Source organism: Theropithecus gelada, chromosome 5 (assembly GCF_003255815.1).
Source record: "Theropithecus gelada isolate Dixy chromosome 5, Tgel_1.0, whole genome shotgun sequence".
In the NCBI taxonomy this organism is placed as follows: Eukaryota; Metazoa; Chordata; class Mammalia; order Primates; family Cercopithecidae; genus Theropithecus; species Theropithecus gelada.
In genome coordinates, this window is record NC_037672.1 from 53,424,600 (window position 1) to 53,450,466 (window position 25,867).

Below are 25,867 nucleotides of genomic sequence, written 5' to 3' on the forward strand. Positions count from 1 at the left end.
AGGATGCTCAGCCTGTACTACAATTTGTTTACCTGCTGTCGTACTGATGGATATGTAGGTTGTTTCCTAAATTTTGAGAAGCAGTAATCTCAAGTATTTTAAATTAGGACAGAAATGACTGATAGAATCCTAGAGATAATTTTTCATTCTTAAAAGGTGATTCAGCTGGGCATGGTGGCTCACGCCTGTAATCCCAACACTTTGGGAGGCCAAGGCAGGTGGATCACTTGAGGTCAGGAGTTTGAGACCAGCCTGGCCAACATGGCAAAACCTTGTCTCTACTAAAAATACAAAAATTAGCCTGGTGTGACATACGCCTGTAGTCCCAGCTACTCGAGCAATCCTTCCACCTCAGCATCTCAAAATCCTGGAATTACAGGTGTGAACCACCAGGCTGAGCCAAGCTAGACACCTTAAATATGTGCAGTTTATTATATCTCAAGTATAATTTATTAAGACCATTAAAAATGTGCTGTGCATGTGCTTCACCCAAGGATCTTATAAAATTTTACATGCTCTGATCCAGTAGGTGTAGAGTCGGGCCTCAGATTCCGCTCTTCTAACAGCTTCCCAAGTGATGCCAGAGCTGCTGCTCTGTGACCCATACGAGTACTATCAAAATAAGAGTAGCAAAGCTCTATATGACCTAATTTTACACCACTATCTATGGTTTTAATGTTGCAGTATATGGGGTGCCTTTTCTGTTCTGGGGAAAACAAAACATAAGAAAAGAAAGAAAAGACTTACCTTGGCAGGAAACCACATGCAGGAACCCATTTCAGGATACATGAACATTCCATATTCTGGCTTGGTCATCTCTTCAAACATACAGTGGAAGAACTCTGAACTAACCCCTCCAGACTCAGGACGAATTTCTTCAATAAATTCAACCTGAAGAAAGAGAACATAGTCCCAGATCCTGACTTAAAATACAGTGTTTTGAACTTTATGGAAGTTTTAAACCTCCATTTCTGCAGGCTGTAGAATTACTAGAATCACATAGCCCTTACCTCCTTGCAATCTGTCTTCCCTAAGTTTGCTGCTGAGCAGTGGAGGCCATGAATGTATTTATTCTCAGATTGTTGTATGCATCCTTTACACTGCCACATGGACCAAGTGAAGGGGGACTCTAGCGAGAGTTAGCATTTACCAGTTGCATTGACCAGTATCTCAAACCAAATTTTGATGTGCTTCAAACCCTTGCGCCCCTAAATTCCCTGATTATTCTATCTTGTTGTCCATCTCATCATTCAGACTTCACAGCCTTGGCTCCAGTCAACAGGTATTTGTTTTTTCCTGTCTATACTCTTATTTGGGCTTCTGCAAAACAGCCCTCCCAGTATGCCTGGGCATGAGACCTTTTCAGGAACCAGCAGAGCAGATTGCCCATAGCTCTCAAATGAGAAATCAGCATTAACCAGTCCCTCTTTTTATTTATTATTTATTTATTTATTTTTTGAGATGGAGTCTCACTCTGCTGCCCAGGCTGGAGTGCAATGGCACGATCTCGGCTCACTGCAACCTCCGCCTCCCAGGTTCAAGCCATTCTCCTGCCTCAGCCTCCCGAGTAGCTGAGATTATTACAGGCACTCACCACTGCACCCAGCTAGTTTTTGTATTTTTAGTAGAGACGGGGTTTTGCCATGTTGGGCAGGCTGGTTTCGAACTCCTGATCTCAGGTGGTAATCCACCCACCTCAGCCCCTCCAAAATGCTGGGATTACAGGTGTGAGCCACCACACCTGGTCCCAGTCCCTCTTTTTAAAAGCTTTCTCTACCTTTGGACTTTATGGCTATGTACTATCTTGGTTTTCCCCCACGTCTCTGACTACTTTTCTACATCCTTTCTTGGGTAATTTACTTTTATCTTTTAATGATAAGCACCACTCATTTTTGTTTCTTGGATTTTGGTTCTCTCTCTACTCTCTTTGCCTGGGAAATCTTGTCTACTGCTGCTTCAGTCAACACACCATCATGTTTAAGGGCCTGCCCCACTTTCCCTTCTGAATATCCCAATAACAAATTAAGCCTACTTCTGATTCTCCTATTTCTGCTCATTTATACTAGCCTGTCCATGCCACAGTTAGGACTCACTCATGATGGGCCCTGACAACCTTGCCCTTGTTCAGAGTTTGTATTTTTATTTGATCTGGCTTGAAGTTTACTTTTTTTTACCCCTTGGTCATCTCCCATAAGGGGAATACTTTTCTACTGATTTCCTTACAGTTAAGATTTAAAGAAAAATAGGTATGAAGGGAGACATATAACTAGAAAGCCTGGTTTATAAAGTAGTTTTTGTTTTCCATTGGAGTCACATGCTGGGAAAATCCCTTTTTATCTGAGTCCCACTTCCCAGGTTCCGATTTTTTCTCTAACAGCCCAACTCTTCCTCTCACGGCTGACATCAAGAAAATCCACTCCCTTCTGGACAGACTGCAGCTCTTACCTACAGAGTTAGTCATTATTCTATAGCCTCAAGAGGGCAGATAAGCTGAGGTACCACACAGTAAAAACCCTATAAGCACCCACAAAGGATAAAAGGAAGGATGGCTAGAATTGAAACTCATATAGTGGAAGGTCTTAATTGATGAAACTAGAGCCAACATGTAGGAAAAGTATCCCTTCCTCTAGCAGTTTGATTGCATTAGAGCCCCAATTCTTCACCCCTCCGTGATCCATGTCTTTTGCATATGACTTTGCAGTTCCTCCCACTGAAGAGGCTGTGTATATTTCCCTAGCCTTTGACTTAGGTTCAGCTTTATGACTGCTTTGACTAAAGCAATGTTTGGTCTTGCTATCTTGCACCTCTGGCACTACTGTGGGAAGAACATGCTTGCTCGCCCCAGGAGGAGAATGAAAGACATAGGAAGCAGAGCTAAATTGCTCCAGCCAGGCCTAGGTCAGCCAATCCCTAGCCAACTCCCAGACATGTACACAATCTCAGACAAAATTTGCAAAGCCACCCAGATGAGTTTGGCATAGCCCAGCAGGTCCTCCACTGAACTGCAGATCTGTAAAATAAATTATTGTCATTTTCAGCCATTAAGTTTTGGGATGTTTCATTATGCAGCATTTTTGTAGTCATCAGTAACAGTTAACTCATAGCCCAGTGTGCAATTAAGCATCCCATTGCTATTCTCTGAAGGGTAAGAGGGGAATTCTGGAAACCAAAAGATTGATAACCATAGCTGCAAATGCAGGCTCTTTTAAGAGAGCATTTATTACATCATATGAATGCATCCCTCCCACAGAAGTAAAAATGTTCAATGAGACTTGTTACTGTACCACTAATACTTTGCGGAAGTCAGTGGCTTCAGCTTGACTTAATTGACGCAGAGCATCTTTAACCAGGCGACTTCGTCTGACTCTAAGTATAAATCTGGGTGATGGAGGAAATTCATCCTTTTTTTGCAGAATTGTTTCATGCCTAAGCATGTATGCTTTCTCTTCTGACATCTGGAAAAATAAATTTTTTAGTTGGCTTCTCCTTTTGCCTCATAGGAATCCCAGGGATTGTTTAATACTTCCAGTAAACATTTTGTGTAGTATATACTTAATCCTGCCATTGCTGTAAACACTCACATTGTAATTATTTAAGAAAACGGACAACATATCTGCCTTATGGAAGATTAAGTGATTGTAGGACCAGAGAAACTATGGTTACCTAGGAATTGTGTACAGGAGATTAGTCAGCATGGATGAACACCTAAGTTATTAAAAGCTATCTCAGATTATTTATTATAGTAAACATCATCCTTAAAGGCCATACTCGTATTCAACATGCTGAGACATTCATCCACCATCAGTCTTAAGACACAGAGCATTAGCGTTGTAATCCTCAGTAATATAAAGGCAGTATAAGAGCTCAGGGATAATGTGAGCTATAGGAAAAAGATAGAAGACAGACTTCCTCAGAGAAGATCCACTCTTCTTTCCAGTAACTATGATCCATCCATGGGAACTCTCTAAGAATATACCACAAGTGCCCTCATTTTTTATCTAACATTACTCCTGGGTCACCCTGAATAGTACTTGTTTTTAGCTTTTATGATCACCCTAAGTACTTCTCTTTAGGTTTTCTGAAGTACTTCTCTTTAGCTTTTCTGAATTCTCAACATTCTCTCACTACTTTAATCTCTGGAACTTCTCTAGATTAGAAATCTAGTGTTGGACTTGCTATCCTTGCTTTGACCTTCAACACTCCTCAAGGGCTTCAGTTACATCACAAAGACAATAAATGAGGATTTAGAACTCAAACCAATGTAGCCCTTATAGGGCCTGTCCTGAAATTGTGACAGCAAGACCAGTGGATAACAGCTATCCTACCCCAGGTTCCTAGGCTGGGTGTGTTTGCCCACATTCACTCTCTACAAGCACCTCAGAGAAGTATGCACATGGCCCTGGGGTTGGGAAATCCCTGCCCTGAGTATCTGCCACCATTATATACTAAGAAATTTGTCTGTTATTACTAGATTCTTCTAGTTTTTCTTTAAGATTTTTTTTTTTAAGCACCAGATTTGTAGGGAAAAGGAACAGGTTTCATCTCTGTTTCTTTCTGGTTGGGTCATCACCTCCTGTGACCCTGCAGGAGTCTGCAGGTCTGGGACATCCAGCAATACTGACTACTAAGCAACATGTTCCATGGGTCTGAATTCCATGGGTCTGTGGCCAGCAGTGTCCTCCACTGACTGCAGCAGGGAGAGGTGTCTGTACCTTCTTTTACATAACCAAGAGCTGGATGGGAAACCTGCCTCTTAGCTTAATTTCCAGCTTCTCTACTCCGGTTCTTTATATATTGGTTTTACCTTTTCATATGTACACATTTGAATTGGTGATCCAGTTTGGAGCTTGCAGTTTTGACTATATCCATTATCTCTCCTTTGGAGAGCAGATTATAAAGTCCGCTTTCCAGCTTCACTCATAACAACTAAAAGTAAGAGTTTTCTTGTCCTCAGACTTTCCTAGTCTTTCATAATGTGCAATCTGCCCGAGTCCATTGTCCACTCAACCCTCGACTACTCACTAGCAGAATAGACAAATGACCAAGAGAGAAACATGGCTATAGGAGAAAATACCATAAAGGGAAGGTCTTGTTTAAGGGAAACTGATGGGAAAGTTAGGTTTGGAAAGGAAAGACAGTCTATTTTCTCCCTTTACCAGGGATGTTAGGAAAATAAAAACAGACGGTTCAGAAATAAAAGAAGAGATGACCTGGTCAAATCTATTTGTAAACATGCTGGTAATAGACACTAATAATAGTAACTAGGCTGGGTGTGGTGGCTCATGCCTGTAATCCCAGCACTTTGGGAGACTGAGGTGGGCAGATTACCTGAGGTCAGGAGCTCGAGACCAGCCTGACCAACATGGTGAAACTCCATCTCTACTAAAAATACAAAAATTATCTGGGTGTGGTGGCAGGTGCCTGTAATCCCAGCTACTTGGAAGACTGAGGCAGCAGAATCACTTGAACCTGGGAGGTGAAGGTTACAGTGAGCAGAGATCGTACCACTGCACTCCAGCCTGGGCAACAGAGCTAGACTCCATCTCAAGATGATAATAATAATAAGCCAGGTGCAGTGACTCACGCCTGTAATCCCAGCACTTTGGGAGACCAAGGCAGGCAGATCACTTGAGGTTGGGAGTTCGAGACCAACCTGACCAACATGGAGAAACCCCATCTCTACTAAAAATACAAAATCAGCCAGGCATGGTGGCGCATGCCTGTAATCCCACCTACTCGGGAGGCTGAGGTAGGAGAATTGCTTGAACCCGGGAGGCAGAGGTTATGGTAAGCCAAGATTGCACCATTGTACTCCAGCCTGGGCAACAAGAGCAAAACTCTGTCTCAAAATAATAATAATAATAGTAACTAGAGGGACAGCCCTTACCTGTGGAATGCTACTAGCAGGATATACCTTTTCTGTCTAGGTTGCTTATTATAAATATACCTGGAGTTTATGGATTTATGGGACATGGCACATTGGAAAATATCATGTAAGCCATGTAATTAGTGGGGTATAAGAAGGGACTGAATAACTGAAATGGCTTCTCTTGTGCATGTTCTATCCCAGACTTCTTATGTTTCACCCAGATGCATCCTTTGAATTAGTAATAAAAGTCAATAATGGGTATAAGTTCTGATTCCTATGAGTCTTTAAAATATAAATATCATAGATGAATAGATATAAACTTTTCACGAGGAATGACCTAGAAAACAAGCCTCAGCAATAAAAAAAAAGTTTGGACAATTTAGCATAATAAGGGGATGATATTATATATACTTAACTGAGAACTAAGGCTGATGGTGATAAAAGAAACCAAATAATATGTAAATCTTATGTGGGACTAACACAACTACCTGAAAAGAAGCAGAAGGGTGAAAGTAAGTAGAAAACAATATAAACTTATCGATTGACTCATAGACATTATTTAAGAATAAAAGAATATCAGTTGGAGCTTATAAATCAAGCTCCAAGAAGCTTAAGGAGATATTTTTAATCCAAAGATTAGCACTTAAGAACACAGTATTGGGCCGGGCGCGGTGGCTCAAGCCTGTAATCCCAGCACTTTGGGAGGCCGAGACGGGCGGATCACGAGTTCAGGAGATCGAGACCATCCTGGCTAACACGGTGAAACCCCGTCTCTATTAAAATACAAAAAAATTAGCCGGGCGAGGTGGCAGGCGCCTGTAGTCCCAGCTACTCGGGAGGCTGAGGCAGGAGAATGGCATGAACCCGGGAGGCGGGGCTTGCAGTGAGCTGAGATCCGGCCACTGCACTCCAGCCTGGGCAACAGAGCCAGACTCCGTCTCAAAAAAAAAAAAAAAAAAAAGAACACAGTATTAAAATTGGATAGAGGAGGAGAGGAAAGAGAGAAGAAAAGAACAGTTTACTGGATAGTGTCAGTGTTGTTCACGGCAGGAAAACAATAGATATTATATAAAGAAAGTGAGGACTAGAACATTAAATAACAATGAGAAATATAAATTAAAATCAAACTGAAATATCATGATTAACTCATCAAAATGGAAAAGATCACAAAGCTTGATAATACTCTGCATTGCTGAGAACAGCATGTGGAAGAGGCATTTGCAATCTCTATAGAGGGTAATTTGGTAACATTTGATAATAAAGGGATAGGAATTAATTATTCTACCTTCCTATGTGAATGGTCTTTAACCATTTTAGAGTAACCAAGTACCCTGACTGATAAGGAAAAGCTCTTTTTTACCTAATTCCAGGAAATGACTTTGGAACGAATAAGATTAGAAGTATTGCCATACCACAAACCTTAATGAAAATAATTGATGAAATTATTAAATAAAAGGTTAATGGGAAACAATGAAAGAATCAAGTGGTTGCCACTTGAACCACTCATGAATCTCACAGTGAACACGAGTAAGACAACCAGAAATAATGCATTGAATTATGGGCAGCTGAAAAGACATTGGAACTGAAATTTGCTGCAAAATACGTCAGCAAAAACAGTAACAACAACAAAAGAAAAAAAAGTGATAGATAAAAGTGTGGCAAAATGTTGACAATTGCTGAATCTTGGTGATGGGATTCATTATACCCATCACCAAGATATATTTGAAATATATTCTTTTTTATATATGTTTGAAATTTTTCACACTAAAAAAGAAGACATACATACCCACATCTTTATACATGAATCAGCTTGCAATAATTTTATTTTGGATAGCGAATTAAAGATAAATGGAAAATCACTGAAAATAACAGGACTGGGGGTTTCTGCAGGTATCTAAAAAATAAAGAGAGATAATAGTTTTGATAATTAAAAACAATTAAAAAAAACTTACTTCCTTTACCTTATTGCCTTTTTTTTGGAATCTGGTTTTTGTGGTTCTTTGTTTTTTTGAGACAGAGTCTTCCTCTGTCACCCAGGCTGGACTGCAGGGGCATAAATTTGGCTCACTAAAACCTCTTTCTCTGGGCTCAAGTGATCCTCCCACCTCAGCCTCTTGAGTAGCTGGGAGTACAGATACGTGCTACCACGTATTTGTATTTTTTCGATAGAGACAGCGTTTCACCATGTTGCCCACGCTGGTCTCAAACTCCTGGGCTCAAGCAATCTGCTCACCTTGGCCTCCCAAAGTGCTGGGATTACAGGTGTGAGCCACTGCACCTGGCCTCAGAAATCTGTTTGTAAGAATCCAAATTACTTAGAAACAAAATTTCAAAAAGGGCATTTGTTTTATGATTAAAATATATTTAGGTTTTCAGTGATCATCAAATTTAGCAAATTTATCATTGTAATTTTAAAAATTTCAAATCTTGATTTATCAAAGGAGTACCTTAACAGATACTACAGTAATGTGTCCTCCTTTAAAATATGAACATTTTCAGAAGTAAAAATGTTATTCTTACCATGTGGTTATCCCGAAAGAGCTGTCTTCTTCTATCTGTATAAAAGTTTAATAAGTCAGAGAGTTCATTTATGTTGAAAGTATTTTCTGGTAGTCGACAGTTAGCTTTGTTTACCTTAAAGAGAATATGACCTGTGAATTTCATTTTCTATCAATAAGTGATTTAATCTATGATATATAGATATATATGTATGGCTGTCATACAGATAAGAAGAGAGCTCTCTAAACTGAAAACATTTGTCAGTAATGAAGTAGAGTTCTATAAAGTTTCCATTTTCTGAGCTATAATTTCCTTAATTTTCATGAAGAAATGTCGAAGATAAGACGCTGACAGTGTGGATTAGTAAACTAATTTTTAGGGCATAGATTTACTGGAAACAGTTTCTAGATTTTGAGAATAAAAGCACCATAAAAATCCAAGGTACTTTTAACAAGTTCAGCACTTCGTTCATTAATTAATAAATACTAACTTGGCACACATTATTTTGTCAAGCATGGGACAAATCTTTAGATTAAAATGTCCTTTCTTAAATGAATGTGGATCTATTCCCATAAAACTGTATTTGCAAAAACAGGAGACTGCCCTTCGGTGTAGATTGACAACCTGTGGTCTAGTAGGTAAAAACAAGTTACCAGGCATTTAGGATACAGTTTCTGATTGGGGAAAGACTTAAGAGGTTCAAGAAGGCTTCCTAGAGGAAGCATCAATGATCTAAATATGCCTCCATCACACAAAATTAATACAAATGATAGAAGGTGGGAAATAAGAAATTTAAGAACATAAATTAAGGAAATAAAAAACAAATATACAGGAGCAAGATCAACAAATGAAAAGACTGCTTCTTTAAAAAAGAAAAAACAATTTCCCAGTAAGACTTTTCAAAAAAACAAACAAACAAACAAAAAAACAAAAAAAACACACCAGTATCAAGAATGAAAAATGGGGCAAAACTACAGATTGTGATGAGATTAAAAAGATAAAAATAGGACATTTGAAAACTTAGATAAAGAGACAAATCCTGGGAAATACCCAGCAATACAAGAAAAAAATAGAAAATCTCAATAATCCTGTGGCTGTTAAATAAATTAAACCCATAATTTAAAAAACTGTCGACAAAGAAATTTCCAGACCCAAAAAGGTTTATAGATTAGTTCTACTTATCATTTAAGGAAAATGCTAGGATTACAGAATCTTTTGCATAAAATAGAAAAAGAATATTCCCCAAATAATTTCATAAGATTAGCATTACCTGGTCCAGAAACTTCACAGGGGCATTATGAGAAAGTAAAATAACAAACCAGTCTCACTCATAAATACAGATGCTAATATGATAAGCAAAATATCAGCAAATGGAATCTTTGAAATCTATAACACATTATGAGCAAGCTGTGTTACTTCAAGTAAATAAGGTTAAAACAGTTGAAAACCCATCTGTGTATTTTGCCATCATATGCAGAAAAAACATTTAATAAAATTCAATATCCATCCATGATCTAAAAACAAAGCCCTCAGCAAACTAGAAATAGAATGAAGTTTCCTTAACCTTTTAAAAATGTATCTACAAAAATCCCACAGCAAAACATAAAACTGAATGTTAAGGTTTTCCCTTTGAGATCAGAGTAAGGTTATAAAACATTATACTGGATGTCCTAGTCAATGAAATAAGTAAAGAGAAATAAATAGGAACAAAACTGTTACTATTTCAAGTTATATGATTCTATACAGAGAAAATCCAAAGGAATCAAGAGATTAGTTTTAATAGGTAAATTTAACAAGATTGTTAAAAACAAGCTTAATATATAAAAATTACTGCGTTTGTATACATCAATGACAAAGTTAAAAATTTAACTTTTAAGAGGAAAAAGTAAATGAATTTATCATCAAAATAAAAAACATTTGTGCATAAAGACACCATTGTGAAAGTGAAAAAACAACACATGGGAAAATATTAACATTGTATATCTGATAAGGGACTTACAACTATATGTAAAGAACTCTTATGACTCAATAATAAAAAGACTAATTATCTAATTTAAAAATGGACGAAAGACCTCAATAAACATTTCTCAAAATAAGATACAGAAATGGGCAATAAGCATATGAAAAGCTCAACATCATTAGCCATCAAGGAGATACAAGTCAAAATCACAAAGAGATACCATTTCCCACTCACTTGACTATAATCCAAATGACAGATAATAACAAGTGTTGGCAAGAATGTGGAAAAGTGGTCGGGTGCGGTGGCTTATGCCTGTAATCCTAGCACTTTGAAAGACTGAGGTGGGTGGATTACTTGAGGTCGGGAGTTCGGGACCAGTCTGGCCAACACGGTAAAACCCTGTCTCTACAAAAATACAAAAATTAGTGGGGCATGGGGTGTACATGTACACCTGTAATGCCAGCTACTTGGGAGGCTAAGGAAGGAGAATCGCTTGAACCTGGGAGGTGGAGGTGGCAGTGAGCCAAGATTGTGCCACTGCATTCCAGCCTTGGCAACAGAGCAAGAATCTGTCTCAAAAAAAAAAAAAAAAAAAGAATGTGGAGAAACTAGAACTGTCATACGTTGCTGGTGGTAATACAAAATGGTGCAGCTGCTTTGGAAAACAGTCTGCTGGTTCCTCACAAGATTAAAATAGAGTTGCCACATGACCCAGCAATCCCACTCTTGGGTATATGCGGGAAATGAAAACATATGTCTACATAAAAATTTGTACAGACATTTAAATAGTGACATTATTCATAATAGCCAAAGAGTGGAAATAACCCAAATACCCATCAATTGAGGAAGGGATATATAAAATGTAGTATTTCATGCAATGCATTATATTATTCATCAATAAAAAAGAATGAAGTACTCATACATACTCCAACATAGATGAACCTTGAAAACATTATGCTAAGTGAACAAAGCTAGTTGAAAAAGAGTACATAATGTGTGATTCCATTTACATAAAATGTCCAGAATAGGCAAATCTGTAGAGACAGAAAGTAGATTAGTGATTGCCTAGGGTTGGGGTGAGAGTAAGGGGATGGGAGTTGAGGGGGAATGAGGAGTGACTGCTAATGGTATAGGGCTTCATTTTGGGTGATAAAAATGTTGTAAAGTTGATTGTGGTAAAGGTTATACAACTCCATGAATATACTAAAAAGTATTACATTGCACATTTTATTTATTTATTTATTTTTATTTTTTAAAAAATAGAGACAAGGTCTCACTATGTTGCCCAGGCTGGTCTTGAACTCCGTAACTCAAGCAATCTTTCCACCCCAGCTTCCCAAAGTGCTGGGATTACAGGCATGACATTGTATATTTTAAATGGGAGAATTATATCTCAATAAAGCTGTTTTAAAAAGATACATAATCACATAAAATATCAAGTACTCATGATATATCTAATAAAAGACCACAAGGCTTCTACATAGAACACTATAACATTTTTGTAAGAAACTGAAGAAGAACTAAATAGAGAGCTATGTCATGATCAGACTTAGAAGACTCAATAATGTAAATTTGTCATTCTGTCTCCAATCACTACCAGGTCAAAGACACAATCAAATGGAATTTGTGGAATTGGAACAAAAAGGTAATTGTAAAGTTAATATTTAAGTTCAACAATAATAGTGAAGGAGAAGATAAAAGTTGAAACTTACTCTATCACATATCAATATTTATTATAAAGATACAGAAACTTGTACGGTATTGTACGGGTACAAGGATAGATTAACAGCCAAATGAATACTTGATTTTCAATACAAGGAGTACTAAAAAGCACCAGGGAAAGAGGTGTATTTTATTAAGAAGTAAATTTAATCTAGAAGGAAAACAAAAGTTAGTGTAAGAAACAGTGCCCTAGTCTGACACCCTATATATAGTAAGAGTGAATGAAACCAAAAAAGAAAAATGCCGAGAGAGAGAGAGAGAGAAGAGAGACAGATAGAGAGAGAGAGAGGAGAGCGGAGAGGGGAAAGGGGAGGAGAGGGGAGGGTGAGGAAGAGGCAGAGGCAGAGGCAGAGGGAGAGGGAGAGGGAGAGGGGAAGAGAGAGGATTGATGACAATGTTTGGGTCCTAGGATGTACATCTGAAGTTAGCATGACCTAATATTATGCTTTCTGTATCACAACAGTAGTAAAACGAATATCATCTTCCAATTGTCCACAAAACTAGAGGCCATTCCAGAACTGAGACCAAATATTATGTTTATTAATTGCAGCTTAAGACAGTAAATTACAGTGTAATGGTCTTAATTACTAATTCATTATTAATTAGTTTAATAGCTTTTCTTCCTAGGCACAAGAACATCAAAGCATAAATTCTTCCAGTATCAGCAATGACATCACTTAAGAGTCTCTCAGAATCTTAGGCACCACCCCAGGCCTACTGGATCAGAATCTGAATTTTTTAACAAGATCTCAGGTAACTTGCATGCATATTAAAGTTTGAGAAGTGCTGCCCTAGCTGCCTTAGACATTAGTGCTCATTACTCTGATCTACATCTCCGGAATTTAAGAGATCTTCTGTGAATCACTGATCACTGTGGGAATTCAGATACTCATCTGTAACACGCTTATGTCCATCTTTAGATCTAGTCAAGAGTCCGATTTCTATTTATTGGGACTACCACCCAAAGCAGAATGAGGATGATGTAACCAAGCCCAGTGACTTCTAGATACCACTAACTCTAGGTAACTCTACTAAAACAGACTTTGCATTCTTGGTGACCCTGATGTTGACATGGCCATAGAGAATGTGGACACCAAATCCTAATGGCCTCATTTGATATTTCTACAGTGGGATTTAGCAAATATTCTGATATAGACAGACTGAGTTGATATAACAGTATCCATTGGGCCCTTTCTTTGTTCTGGCCATAGTCCTCGGTGGACTTTTCTTCCTTTCTATTTAATTTTTACTAAGTTACAAATAAAACATATATGTTTCATTTATAAATCACATATTTGGGCTGGGCATGGTGGCTCATGTAGGTGGATCACTTGAGGTCAGGAGTTCGAGACAAGCCTGGCCAACATGGTGAAACCCTGTCTGTATTAAAAATACAAAAATTAGCTGGGTGTGGTGGCAGGTGCCTGTAATCCCAGCTATTCGGGAGGCTGAGGCAGGTGAATTGCTTGAACCCTGGAGGAAGAGGTTGCAGTGAGCCAAGATCATACCACCGTACTCCAGCCTGGGCAACAGAGCTAGACTCTGTCTCAAAGAAAAAAAAAAATCACACATGTGTAGTATGATAAGTCCCCCACCAAGTTACTTAAGGGTGTTTATCCAGTGCCTCAACCCTGAGGGCCGGGCAATGAGCCAAGGCCATGGTGCCCAGCTGAGGAGCAGGTGTCCCTGAGAACCCAAATATCCTGGAGAGTATCTGAGAACCTGCCAAGATAAACAGTCTCATGGCTCAAACACTGTAGCTCTTTGAGCCAGAAAATTCACTTGAAAGCAGTTTAGAGATGGGAGGCAGCACAGATCTCTAGAGCTGTCCTGTTGCCGTCTAGGAGTCCAGGAGTACCCTGTGTGTAAGTCCTAATAGATACACCTAGTCATCAAGCTGGGCTTGTCCTAGTCATTTTTTGGTCTTTTGGCTCGCTCCTAGTTTCAGGGAGGGTTTTTCTATGTGATTCTGGGTTTTTTGGTTTTTTTTTTCTTACAACATACATTGACTAAGTGCATAAAGCTTAAATGTGCAGCTTGGTGAGCTTTTATACACATACTCACTTGGGTAAGTACTGTCCAGGTGAAGACATGGAACATTTCTAGCAGGCCCCAGGATGCTCCCCTATGCTCCTTCCAAGCCAGTTGCCCTTCCCAAGAGGTAACACCATTCTGCTTTCTGTCATTATAGATTAGCTGTGCTTGTTCTTAAAATTCTTATAAAAGAAGACAGTGTAATTTTTAGTGTGTTTTTTGTTCGTCACTGTGTTGATGAGATTCATCCATGTTGTTGTATGTTGTATGTTGATACATGTAGCAGTATCTTCAGTGTTCTTTACTTTTGTTTTAAGAAATGTGGTTTTGCTCTGTCACCCAGGCTGGGGTACAGTGGCACAATCATAGCTCATTGCAGCCTCAAATTCCTGGGCTGAAGCCATCCTCCCACCTCAGCTTCCAGAGTAGCTAGAATTACAAGTGCAGTATACTTTTTCTTAATGAAAGAAGTCCATTACAAAACATCTTAAGTCCTCCTAAAGTTTCTCAACTTTTAAATCCCTAATTGTTTTATGTCAAACATTTCCCTTTTCTACATTCCTTTAAAAAACATTTGACTCCTCATAATTTTTATTTGACTTCTTAGAAGTCCAGTTGGTTGAGACTGAAGGGATTTTGATTAAATAAAACAGTACATACATTCCTTTAGAATAACCCTTACCTTATGCAGTTCTTTCAGCATTCCTAAAAGAGCTTTAACATTACAGTGATCCTGTTTGGTTTCAGTCCAATGAAGCAGCTGAGAGATGATGGCTGCTTTAAGCATCTGGATCAGTGGGTTCAGAGAAGATTCTTGCAAAAATGCCCAACACTTCTCTGGGGGTGTAAAATTAGCCATTATAAATATGCTTTTCCTACTACCCCCCAAATCCCTGTTTCTAGTGGGTTCTTTAATATTGTAATATAATGTAAAATAGTATTTTACATTTCTGATGGCATAATTTATAAATATTTTTTAAAGTATATCCTGCACAACAGTTACTGCTCCAGATGCGGAAATTTTTTCCCTTATTAAGTATCATTAGAATGTAAAAAAGCTCAAATTCAAGATTTGAAGAAACTGGTTAATGGCTTACATTTATACTTAATTGATTGACTTCACGATTTTCAAACTGACAATTGTATAGGGTATCGGTAAAGTCTGAAAACATACATAGGTGAATACACAAACACAATGGCATCAAGGACATTTTTAATCGGTAAAAAATGAAAAATATTATCTATGTTTTAGATTTTATGAACACCTGGTACATGGCCATGTACTTTTTAAAATAGCCAATAATTATATTTTAATATTACTGGATTGCAACATGGATTTGGAATGTGGAACCTTTAAATTCTCAGAACAACTCTCAGAAAACAAATCCATTTGATGTTAAAATACACTATCAAGCAAATGTAATTAAAACAGTATTACCCAGATATATGAAAAGCAAACACGTAGAGATTCCATAAGTAGACTCAAATACACACGAAACTTTAATATATAATAAATGTGGCATTGCATATTAGTGGGAATGAAAAAGATTCAATAAATAGGTGGGGAAAACTGGAAACTGATTTAGAAAAAATAATGTTTAATCAAGATAAACTTCATATGGATCAAATATTTAAACATAAAAATGAAATAATAAAAATTATAGTAGGAGGATGGGAATTATTTTAGTTATAAATTATTTTTGAAGTATGACCCCAAATCCAGAAACCATAGAAGAAAATATTAATATAGCAGGCTACATTAAAATTGTTTAAAATAATTCTGCATAGCAAAAATACCACAAAATAAAAAACATTTTTTAATAGCCTAAATACTTGCAATTCATATTATTGATAAAGGATTAATTGCCTTCGTAATTTAAAAGCTCCTAAAATAAAACAGAAAAATACTAACAACCAATGGGAAAAGAGCAAAGAAGGAAGAACAATAGCAAAACCACTCTCGCAGAGTTAATGGGAATTATAAGCCAGGCTTTATGCAGAATTATGGTTATTGACAAGGTCAATTGACTGGAGTGTGCTGGTGCACTTCAACCCACTTCCCTGAGCTGATAACTAACCCAGAGTCACACAGCACACTGAGCACCTGCTCTCTCATTGTTCCTACAGATAAAATCTCTGACACTGGACCTTTTTACCCAATAATTATTTAAGGCATTTTTCAGATCCTGAATTCCAGCAGAATGGCTGACATCAACTGGTCTGAAGATCCCCATCAAGGAACCGACTCAGTGCTGGAATGCAGTTTCTTCATCTCCCTATCCCTGACTTCACCTCCCACTTCTCAGCCAATCAGTGATCACCACACTTTAGACCATCACCTGTGTCCAGACCCCTTAAAAACCCTGTCCACAAACCTCTTGGTAAGGCATATTTGAGGTTTCCTCTTATCTCCTCATTTGGTTGCCCTACAAGTATTAAACTCTTTCTCTGCAGCAACTCCTACTGTTTCAGTGTATTGGTCTATTACTGTGCAACAGGAAATCAAACCTGATTGTCCTATAATAAGAGTTCACAGAATATGATATACAAAGTGATCTGTGATATACAAAAAAACAGCACAACCTCACTCTTAGTAAGAAAAATTCAACTTAAAATTAAAAGGTTTTTTTTCCTCAGAATGGCAAAGATCAAAGTTTGATAACATGGTTGGAAAGTATGTGGACCGATATTCTCATATTCATTGATGAAATGTAAATTGATACATCCTTTGTCAGTGCTAACAGGTTTCCCAACTCTAGAGGTGCAATTTATACAGACATCAGTGTGAATGACAACCACTTCAAGTTGAGTGACATGATGACCCTGACTCTGTGGAGGGTCATTTGGCAAAATATCTCAAAATAAAAATATACATACAATTTGACTCAGTGATTTTGCTTTCTGGAATTATTCCTGCATGAGTGAATTTATATATGTACAGTGAAATGCTTCACAATAGAACATTCTTCAGCCATTAAATAGAATGAGGCAGTTCTATAGATTCTCTAATGGAATAATCTCCATGATATCCTGTTTAGTGGGAAAAAGCACGTTGTGGAAGAGGAACTTTAATAGTTTGCTACCATTAAAAACAGAAATAATACATTTGTATGTTTCTATGTATACAATATCTTTCAAAGGTTATATAAGAAACTAGAACCCGTAGCCACTTCTGGGAGGGGAACTGGGTGGCTTACCTTTCATTGTACATATCCTCTGTACCTTTTTATTTTTCTTTGAGATAGGGTCTTGCTCTGTCACCCAGGCTGGAGTGCAGTGGTATGCTGATAGCTTACTGCAGCTGTCAGAGGCATTTGAACCAGAGCAACTCCATCTTGAATAGGGGCTGGGTAAAATAAGGCTGAGACCTACTGGGCTACATTCCTAGATAGTTAGGCATTCTAGATGACAGAATGAGATCAGAGGTCAGCACAAGATACAGGTCATAAAGACCTTGATGATAAAACAGCTTGCAGTACAGAAGTCGGCTAGAATCCACCAAAACCAAGATGGCAACGAGAGTGACCTCTGGTTGTCCTCACTGCTATACTTTCCCCAGCACCATGACAGTTTACAAATGCCATGGCAATGTCAGGAAGTTACCCTATATGATCTGAAAAGGGGAGGTATGAATAATCCACCCCTTGTTCAGCATATAATCAAGAAATAACCATAAAAATGGGCAACCAGCAGCCTGCAGGGCTGCTCTGCCTATGGAGTAGCCATTCTTTTATTCTACTTTCGTAATAAATTTACTTTCACTTTACTCTATAGATGCTCCCTGAATTATTTCTTGTGTGAGATCTAAGAACCCTTGTTTGGGGTCTGGATTGGGACCCCTTTCCAGTAATACAGCCTTAAACTCCTGGGCTCAAGTGATCCTCCCGCCTCAGCCTCCAAGTGGCTGGGACCACAGGTGTGTGCCACCATGCATGACTGATGTAAACAAAAAAATTTGGTAGAGACGGGGTCTCACTATGTTGCCCAGGCTGTCCTCAACCTCCTGGGCTCAAAAGATCCTCTCACCTTGGTCTCCCAAAATGCTAGGATTAAGGTGTAAGCCACAATGCCTGGCCCTCTGTACCTCTTAAGTGAAGGAGCCCAGGGAAATTTGCCCCAAAATATGGCACCCTGGTATGCTGATTATTTTAAGTTAAAGGCCCCTGAAGGTCAGCAGATGCTGGAAGAGGCTTTTCTCTGACACTCCCTTACCTACCTTAAGACGACCCACTACAGAGGAGAGAATTGCCTTTCATGCCATCTCTGAAATTTCATTATCTGTCACAGAGAAGATGACTGAGGAATGTAACCACACCTAGATGTACTTCTTCAAAAGATAATGCCTGCCTCTCAGGCTCACTCCAATTCCAAGGAGAATCATTTACAAGTTAATTTCTGTTTCCTGGGTCCACTCATTCTCCCAAATAGTGATTTACTACTTCTCAGAAGAATTGTCTACATTTCCTACCTCCCCTCTCCTCTATGTAGAAGGGTATATAAACATCTGTACCCCCATTGGGTTATTGTGTAATCACTGAACTTTCAATATTCGCTAAAAACTATAAAAGGACATAACACAGTACTGAATAAAGTAAATAATAACACAAAGTTTTTGTTTTTCATCATCTCTGGTCCAAATGTCTAAAGTCTCAAAATAACATGAGCAAAAAATTTTAAAGTATGGATTTATCTGGATTGAATACTTTATAGCTACCAAACTCTGATGTCAAAGCCACATCCAAGTCTAAAAACTACACCTGCTTTGTATGATAAAACTAATAGTTATAACAGCTTTAGATTATTAATCTTTTCAATAATTCACACGCCATGTTCTCAAATACTTGTCTATTTTGAAATCTTCTATCCAAAATTTGTTACAATATCTACTTCAGAAAGTAACTCTATATTGAGAGTACAGATAAAGTGACATAAAACTTACTTAGGACTTGTAAAGATTGTTTACTCATTTCACACACAGCCTTTGCAAATGGAACCACCAGGTTCTTCCAGTTCTTAGAATCATGCATCACAGGACATTCTGGGAGCAGGAGGAAAACTGATAAAGCTTCTTGGTGTGGAGAACGGCATGGAAGAGCTCTGAGCAGATCATCCTCGAGACATGTAGTTATCTGTGGTCGAAATAGGATCAGGGAACAGACCCAGGATATATTAGATACAGAGGATTGTGAGAAGCAAGCTATTAAATTAAGGGTCTCACTCCACCATGTTCCAATTAGAATAATCACTTAGCCATTCTGAAACCTATTGATGAGATTCCATCACTCCTTCCATCCCAAATGCCCGATACAGTACATGAGAGCCATCCTCCTCATTTTATATCAGGCTCCCTGAAGAAAATAAAGTGAAATCCCATGAGCATGGATATACTGAGTGAATTATGGATTCAAAACGAGTACAAAGTCCTTCAAAAGCAATGTAGTATGCAGGTCACACTAGTATTCCTCCTTCGAGAAGGAAGAGCTGTCCCCGCCCCCTCACACAATATCCATTTCTTTCTTTCTTTCTGTTTTTTCATGTATCAGTAGAAAAATGTGCAGTGAAAAATAGCTCTAAATTTTTATATTATTTATTTCATCCAGAGGTGAAGTTTTACCTGAGTGTAATGGCTTAATCATAGCTCACTGCAGCCTCAATCTCCTGGGTTCAGGCAATCCTCCCACCTCAGACTCCTGAGTGGAATGCACTGCCACAGCCAGCTCATTTTAGAAAATTACTTGTAGAGATGGAGTCTCACTATGTTGCCCCGGCCAGTTTCAAACTCTTGGGCTCAGGTGATACTCCCACCTTGGCCTCCCAAAGTGCTAGGATTACAGGCATGAGCCAATGTACCTGGCCCAGAAGTAAACTTTTAAAATAGGACGTATATAAAAATATATTAGTGGGAATAAACTTGTATGGTATCCTTTATATTTGTTTGAACATTCATTGAGTACTTAACAATGTGTCAGGTGATCTCATGTAAATCATTTTATTTAATCTTACTGATAATCCTGTAAGGTAATTTTTGCTTTATTGGTTTTTTACCTTGTTTTTACAGATGAGCAAGGAGAGACTCAGAGGAAGTTAGAGGAAAGAGGTTACTCGATTAGAAAATGACCATGGCACTACCATAGTAGTAAAATCTACCATGGCAGAGAAAATGCCATATGTTCACCTTGCCAGTCGTTTTTCTTTTTCCTCCTGGGTTTATAGGAAGATGGCAGCCCCTGGCTCCTCTTCAGTTAGGCAGGGCCATGTGACTGAGTCCTAGCTCACCAATGTGGGAGATAGTGATTTGTGACACATTAAGGCCAGGCCACTGAAATCTCTCATGGGAACTTCCCTACTCACTTCCCTCATCTGCTAGCCAAACCAAAAGACTGAGTGGAGGATTTTACAGCCCCAGGGCCTAGAGATGCTGGAAAGAAGCCTGAGTCAGCCCTGAATGAATGGCCTAGAGATGCTGGAAAGAAGCCTGAGTCAGCCCTGAATGAACCTGTGCAAAGATGCCTCTGACCTCCAACCCTCGTTGGACTAGGATGTTGGAAAATATTTTATTGTGTTAAGCCACTGAAATTTCAAAGTTGTTTGTTATAGCAGCTAGCCATATTTCCTCTACCTGATAGATCTATGTTCTGTAATTACAGTGTTTGCCTCTCATGTCATAAGGGTAAATAAGTGATATATGCAACAATAAACTGTGATGTACTATATATTGTTTTTATTACATTAAAATTCTTAAAATTTGCTTTTTCACATGTCCAGCAGAATATGATTTCTGTGGAATGCCAGTAGGTGTTATGCTAGAAAATAGCATAGCAATGCAAATAACTCCAAGAAAAATAGGGTCAAAAGAGATTTCTTTTAGTGTATGACATCACAGAATCTTTGATTTCCTAATGTGCATATCGTGACTCCATAATAGTAGAGAGTGTTCCCAAAGTTTTTTCATTAAGAACCCTCTTTACGGGTTTTTTTTATGAAACTAATGTCCCTGGGAACTCACATGGGGAACAGCACCCCAAATTATCTCCCATATCACCTAAAAACTTCGTTTAAAAATATACTTCATACTTGCTATTATCACTTCATCTTGAAAATGAAAACAGTATATCTACTACACATCAAGGAACACTTTCCCCCTTTCCCTTCCAAGTATAAGGACCCACTCAGACCCATCAAAATGGTATAAAGATTATTTTACTAACTGAAGACATTTGAGACGCCTTTTTGGAGCTTCTTTTATCTAACTAATGCAGAACTCTTCTAGAATGAAGCTCTGTACATCCCCCACTGAGGAGATACACTGCTAAAAAGGAGACCAATCATTCAGACCCTTGCATGTGGAAGAGAAATTGCATAAACAAACATTCTCACAAACTGTCATACCTTCCATCTGTCTCCATAAAATCCCATTTGTTCTTCCCATAGGAGCTCTTTCTCCCTTCTCCCTTTCATCCACTAAGTTGCTTCATAAATTCTTATCCCAAGCTGTTCAGGGAGCCTCTTCATCTGAATGCTCCACATGCAAGCATACAAAACTTGTATTTTTCCTCCTGTGCTATAGGCTAAATGCGTTCCCCAAAATTCATATGTTAAAATCCTAACCCCCAATATGACAGTAGTAAGAGGTGGGGCCTTTGGTAGGTAATTAGGTCACAAGATTGGAGCTCTCATGAATGGGATTAGTGCCCTTAAAAAGAGACCCCAGAGAGATTCCTTGCCCTTTTTGCTGTGAAAGGAAAATAAATCTTGGGGTCTCAAAATCACCAAGCTAAAGGGAAAAGTCAAGCTGGGAACTGCTTAGTGCAAACCTGCCTCCCATTCTATTCAAAGTCACCCTTCTGTTCACTGAGATAGATGCATATCTGATGCCTTTTTTGGAGAGGCTAATCAGAAACTCAAAAGCATGCAACCGTTTTTCTCCTATCTACCTAAGACCTGGAAGGCCCCTCCCTGCTTTGAGTTGTCCTGCTTTTCCAGACCAAACCAATGTTCATCTTATATATGTGGATTGATGTGTCGTGTCTCCTGAAAATGTATAAAACCAAACTGTGCTCTGACCACCTTGGGCACATGTCGTCAGGACCTCCTGAGGTTGTGTCACAGGCGTGTGTCCTCAACCTTGGCAAAATAAACTTTCTAAATTAACTGAGACCTGTCTTAGATATTCGGGGTTCATGCTGCCATGTGAGGACACTGAAAATATGGTCATCTATGAACCAAGAAGTGGGCCCCCACCAGACACCAAACCTGATGGTGCCTTGATCTTGGACTTCCCAGCCTCCAGAACTGTGAGAAATAAATGTCTGTTGTTTAAGTTACAGCATCCTGAGCACTAAGAAATTCTGTTAATTATTAGTTTTCAGTGACCCCTTCCACCAATTCAAACCTGAGTCAGTAGAGGAAAAGAAAGTTTTCTTCCCAATACAACCCAGAATCACACAATATTAAACTGGAATAGATTTTAAAGATGAATTCAACAGGTAAAGAAAATGTGATCCAAAGAGAAGGGATGAAGTAGTAACAGAGATTCATCTCGAATAGATGTGAGTTTCATCTCAGAATAGAGGAGCAGCTTTTTAGTTTATCAGTCCAGGATAAAGTTATCCTGCTTCCCAAACCAATACTCTTTTCCTGTATCGTGCTAGAGATTATCCACCTCTCAAGCATTGCTCTGATTATATTGAAAATAAAAATATTGCATATATTGTACATTTAAGGATTCAATAAGAAAATAAATGTCAGCACCTAATAAAATACCTGGAATACAGTAATTTCATAATGAGCACTAGCCCCCTCTTCCAGCCCCAATCATAAACCCACCTTTGCAAAAGTATGACAGTAAGAGAAATCTGACATGGTTGACTCTATCTTGCTTCCAGCCTCACAGGTTGGCTGTCTTTTCTCATTCTTGGGCATGAGCCAAGCTAACTTTGGGAGAAATTTAGTTTATAGTTTAAATGATAATAGTCTGTCCCAAAAACTGAATTGTTTTTGTAAAACTAACGAAAGTCCGCCAAGTTAGGAGGATGAGAGGGGCTTGAATTCTAAATAATTATCAGCCATTAATCTAGAGGTCATAAGATTTGCAACGTCCTCAATTACTCTTGCAAATAACATCATTATTGTAGAACCTAAGATTGGCCTTTTGAGATGTCTTTTCAGGTTTTTGCATTTCTGACAACTGGATGGTCCCACCTGAACCCACCAGCCAGTCCTGTGCCCCCACCCAGGAACTGACCCAGCACAAGAGGACAGTTTCTATTCCCTATGATTTCATCTCTTACTCAGCCAGTCAGCATGGCCCCTACCCTAGCCCCCTGCCCACCAAACTATCTTTGAAAAGCCCCTAAGCTATAACTCTGAGCCTTCAGGGAGATTGATTTGAGTAATAATTCTATCTCCTACATGGCATGGCCAGCCTCATGTCAATTAAACTCTTTCTTTACTACAATGTCATAGTCTCATTGAGTCAATTTTTGTTTCTGCAGTGGGCAGGAAGAACCCTTCGGGCAATTACAGTCACAGTCCCCTCTCATCCAGCTTCCAACAAAAATAAACTGCAATCATATTTGTTCTATATCTAAAGTAAGTATTGGCTATTACCATGGAAGAAATCCATTCCTTTTTTGTTAACTTCTTGAAGGTATCTCTTGCCATTTCTAAGTCCACATCAATGGACGTCGTTTCTCCAGTTCTTCTTTGGATACAAGAAATGCAAGAAACCACATAAACATAGGGAAAGGGATATTTCTAAAGTTCATATGTCATTTATTGTTTTATTTTATTACATATAAGATACAAACCTTTTCTCAAAGCTTGCCTTTCAAAATAATCAACTTACTTGACATAAACAATGTATAGTTTATGTTCTCCTTGTTAAAAGACAGTAGATAACAACTTAGTATCTCTATAGTGGCTACATCAAGTTTGGGCTGCCATATTAATAAAATTTTATGTGCTGAATCTGACAACGGAAACCATCTGCCCCCACACTCAGTTTGCACACTAAGAACTAGAACTACCTGCCCCCCACACTCCTTACCATTCATAGTTACAGAACTTTGCAATTCCACTGTTTTTATTAGCATGACTTTACTTTTCCAGGAAACTTTTGCCTAGACAAATGGCAATTGTTCATCATGGGAACTTCTTGAAAGACCCATTTAACTCTTCAATGGAGAGCATCCACAGTTTGTGCCCAAAGATTCTTTGAATCCCTTATCTCAAAATCCTTACCTTGCTGTTTCCACACATCCTGGATTGTTGTTCATTTTCCCAGTCCAAATCAAACCTCCAGCCTTCCCTCTCACATTGAAAGACCTCCTTAAACCAGACTCCCAATTCTCAATATATTCTGACCTGGTCTTTTCTCTCAGAAACACTACTGAAGTTTTGTTCAGGTGTGCTGTTCTCTCTGGCCTGTCTTATCAACAAGTTGTTTTAGTGATATTTGAGAGGCCAGCATTCAATAAGCCTAATAATTTTTAAATAATGCATTATCAAATGTTGTATGCCAGCTGCAGTGGGTCATGCCTATAATTCCAACACTTTGGGAGGCCAAAGTGGGAGGATTACTTGAAGCCAGGAGTTCAAGAGACCAGCCTGGACAGCACAGAAGAGACCTTGTCTCTACAAAAAAATAAAAAAATAAAAATTAGCCAGGCACGGTGGTGCACACCTGTAGTCTCAGCTACTCCGGAGGCTGAGGTGGGAGGATAGCTCAAGCCCAGGAGTTCAAGGCTACAGTGAGCTATGATCAAACTACTGCATTACAGCATGGGCAACAGTGCAAGACCCCATCTCTAAACATTAAACAAAACAAAACAAAACAAACAAAAATGCCAGGCATAGTGGCTCAGGCCTGTAATCCCAGCACTTTGGGAGGCTGAGGTGGGTGGATCACTTGAGGTCAGTAGTTCGAGATCAGCCTGGCCCAGCGTGGTGAAACCCCGTCTCTACAAAAACTACAAAAAAATTAGCTGGGCATGTTGGCGCATGCCTGTAATCTCAGCAACTCAGGAGGCTGAGGTGGAAGAATCACATGAACCCAGGAGGCAGAGGCTGTAGTGAGCACAGATCACACCACTGCACTCAAGCCTGGGTGACAGAGTGAGACTCTGTCTCAAAAATATAAATAAAAATAATAAAAATTTTAAAAAGAGGCTGGGCGCGGTGGCTCATGCCAGTAATCTCAGCACTTTGGGAGGCCGAGGTGGGTAGATCACTTGAGGTCACGAGCTCGAGACCAACCTAGTCAACATGGTGAAACCCCATCTCTACCAAAAAAATATAAAAAATTAGTTGGGTGTGGTAGCACACACCTGTAATCCCAGCTATTTGGGAGGCCGAGGCAGGAGAATAGCTTGAACTCGGGAGGTGGAGGTTGCAGTGAGCCGAGCTGTACCACTGCACTCTGGCCTGGGCGATAGAGTGAGACCTCGTCTCTAAATAAATAAATAAATAATAAAAAAGAAAGAAATATTTTCTCCTTGCTAGATTAACTTATTGATAGTAATATTAGGGCTAAAATATTTATGTAAGTACTAAAACAAAGCATTATAAATTTCCCCCTTAAAATATATTCTCTTTTGCAGCCTTTGACATCTTAGGAGTTCCTCACTTCTGGGAAGTGAGCATAGATACTTTTTCACATTCGGAAGAAAATAATTTTCACATAGAAAAGATTTTCCCACATGCAGTAAGAATTAGCCTGAGGTGAAATTGTTGGTATCCAACAGTTCCTCTAGTCCCACAAGCTGACTGAGAATGCAGCTGGG

At 38.8% G+C, this 25,867-nt stretch overlaps 1 protein-coding gene across 2 annotated transcripts in view; it reads right to left on the reverse strand.

Annotated features, from left to right (window-relative positions):
• The window catches only part of HERC6 (HECT and RLD domain containing E3 ubiquitin protein ligase family member 6), a 64,774-nt gene that overhangs the window by 11,076 nt on the left and 27,831 nt on the right, over window positions 1-25,867 (reverse strand). The window contains exons 11-17 of one of the 2 annotated variants that reach the window (XM_025386516.1): window positions 23,694-23,787; window positions 19,024-19,213; window positions 14,767-14,921; window positions 8,390-8,503; window positions 7,656-7,763; window positions 3,285-3,455; window positions 748-891 (exon numbers count right to left, since the gene is read on the reverse strand). In XM_025386516.1, the coding sequence (XP_025242301.1) occupies window positions 748-891; window positions 3,285-3,455; window positions 7,656-7,763; window positions 8,390-8,503; window positions 14,767-14,921; window positions 19,024-19,213; window positions 23,694-23,787 (976 nt within the window). The remainder of the gene's footprint in view (window positions 1-747; window positions 892-3,284; window positions 3,456-7,655; window positions 7,764-8,389; window positions 8,504-14,766; window positions 14,922-19,023; window positions 19,214-23,693; window positions 23,788-25,867) is intronic. The other variant, XM_025386517.1, reaches the window with a different exon arrangement.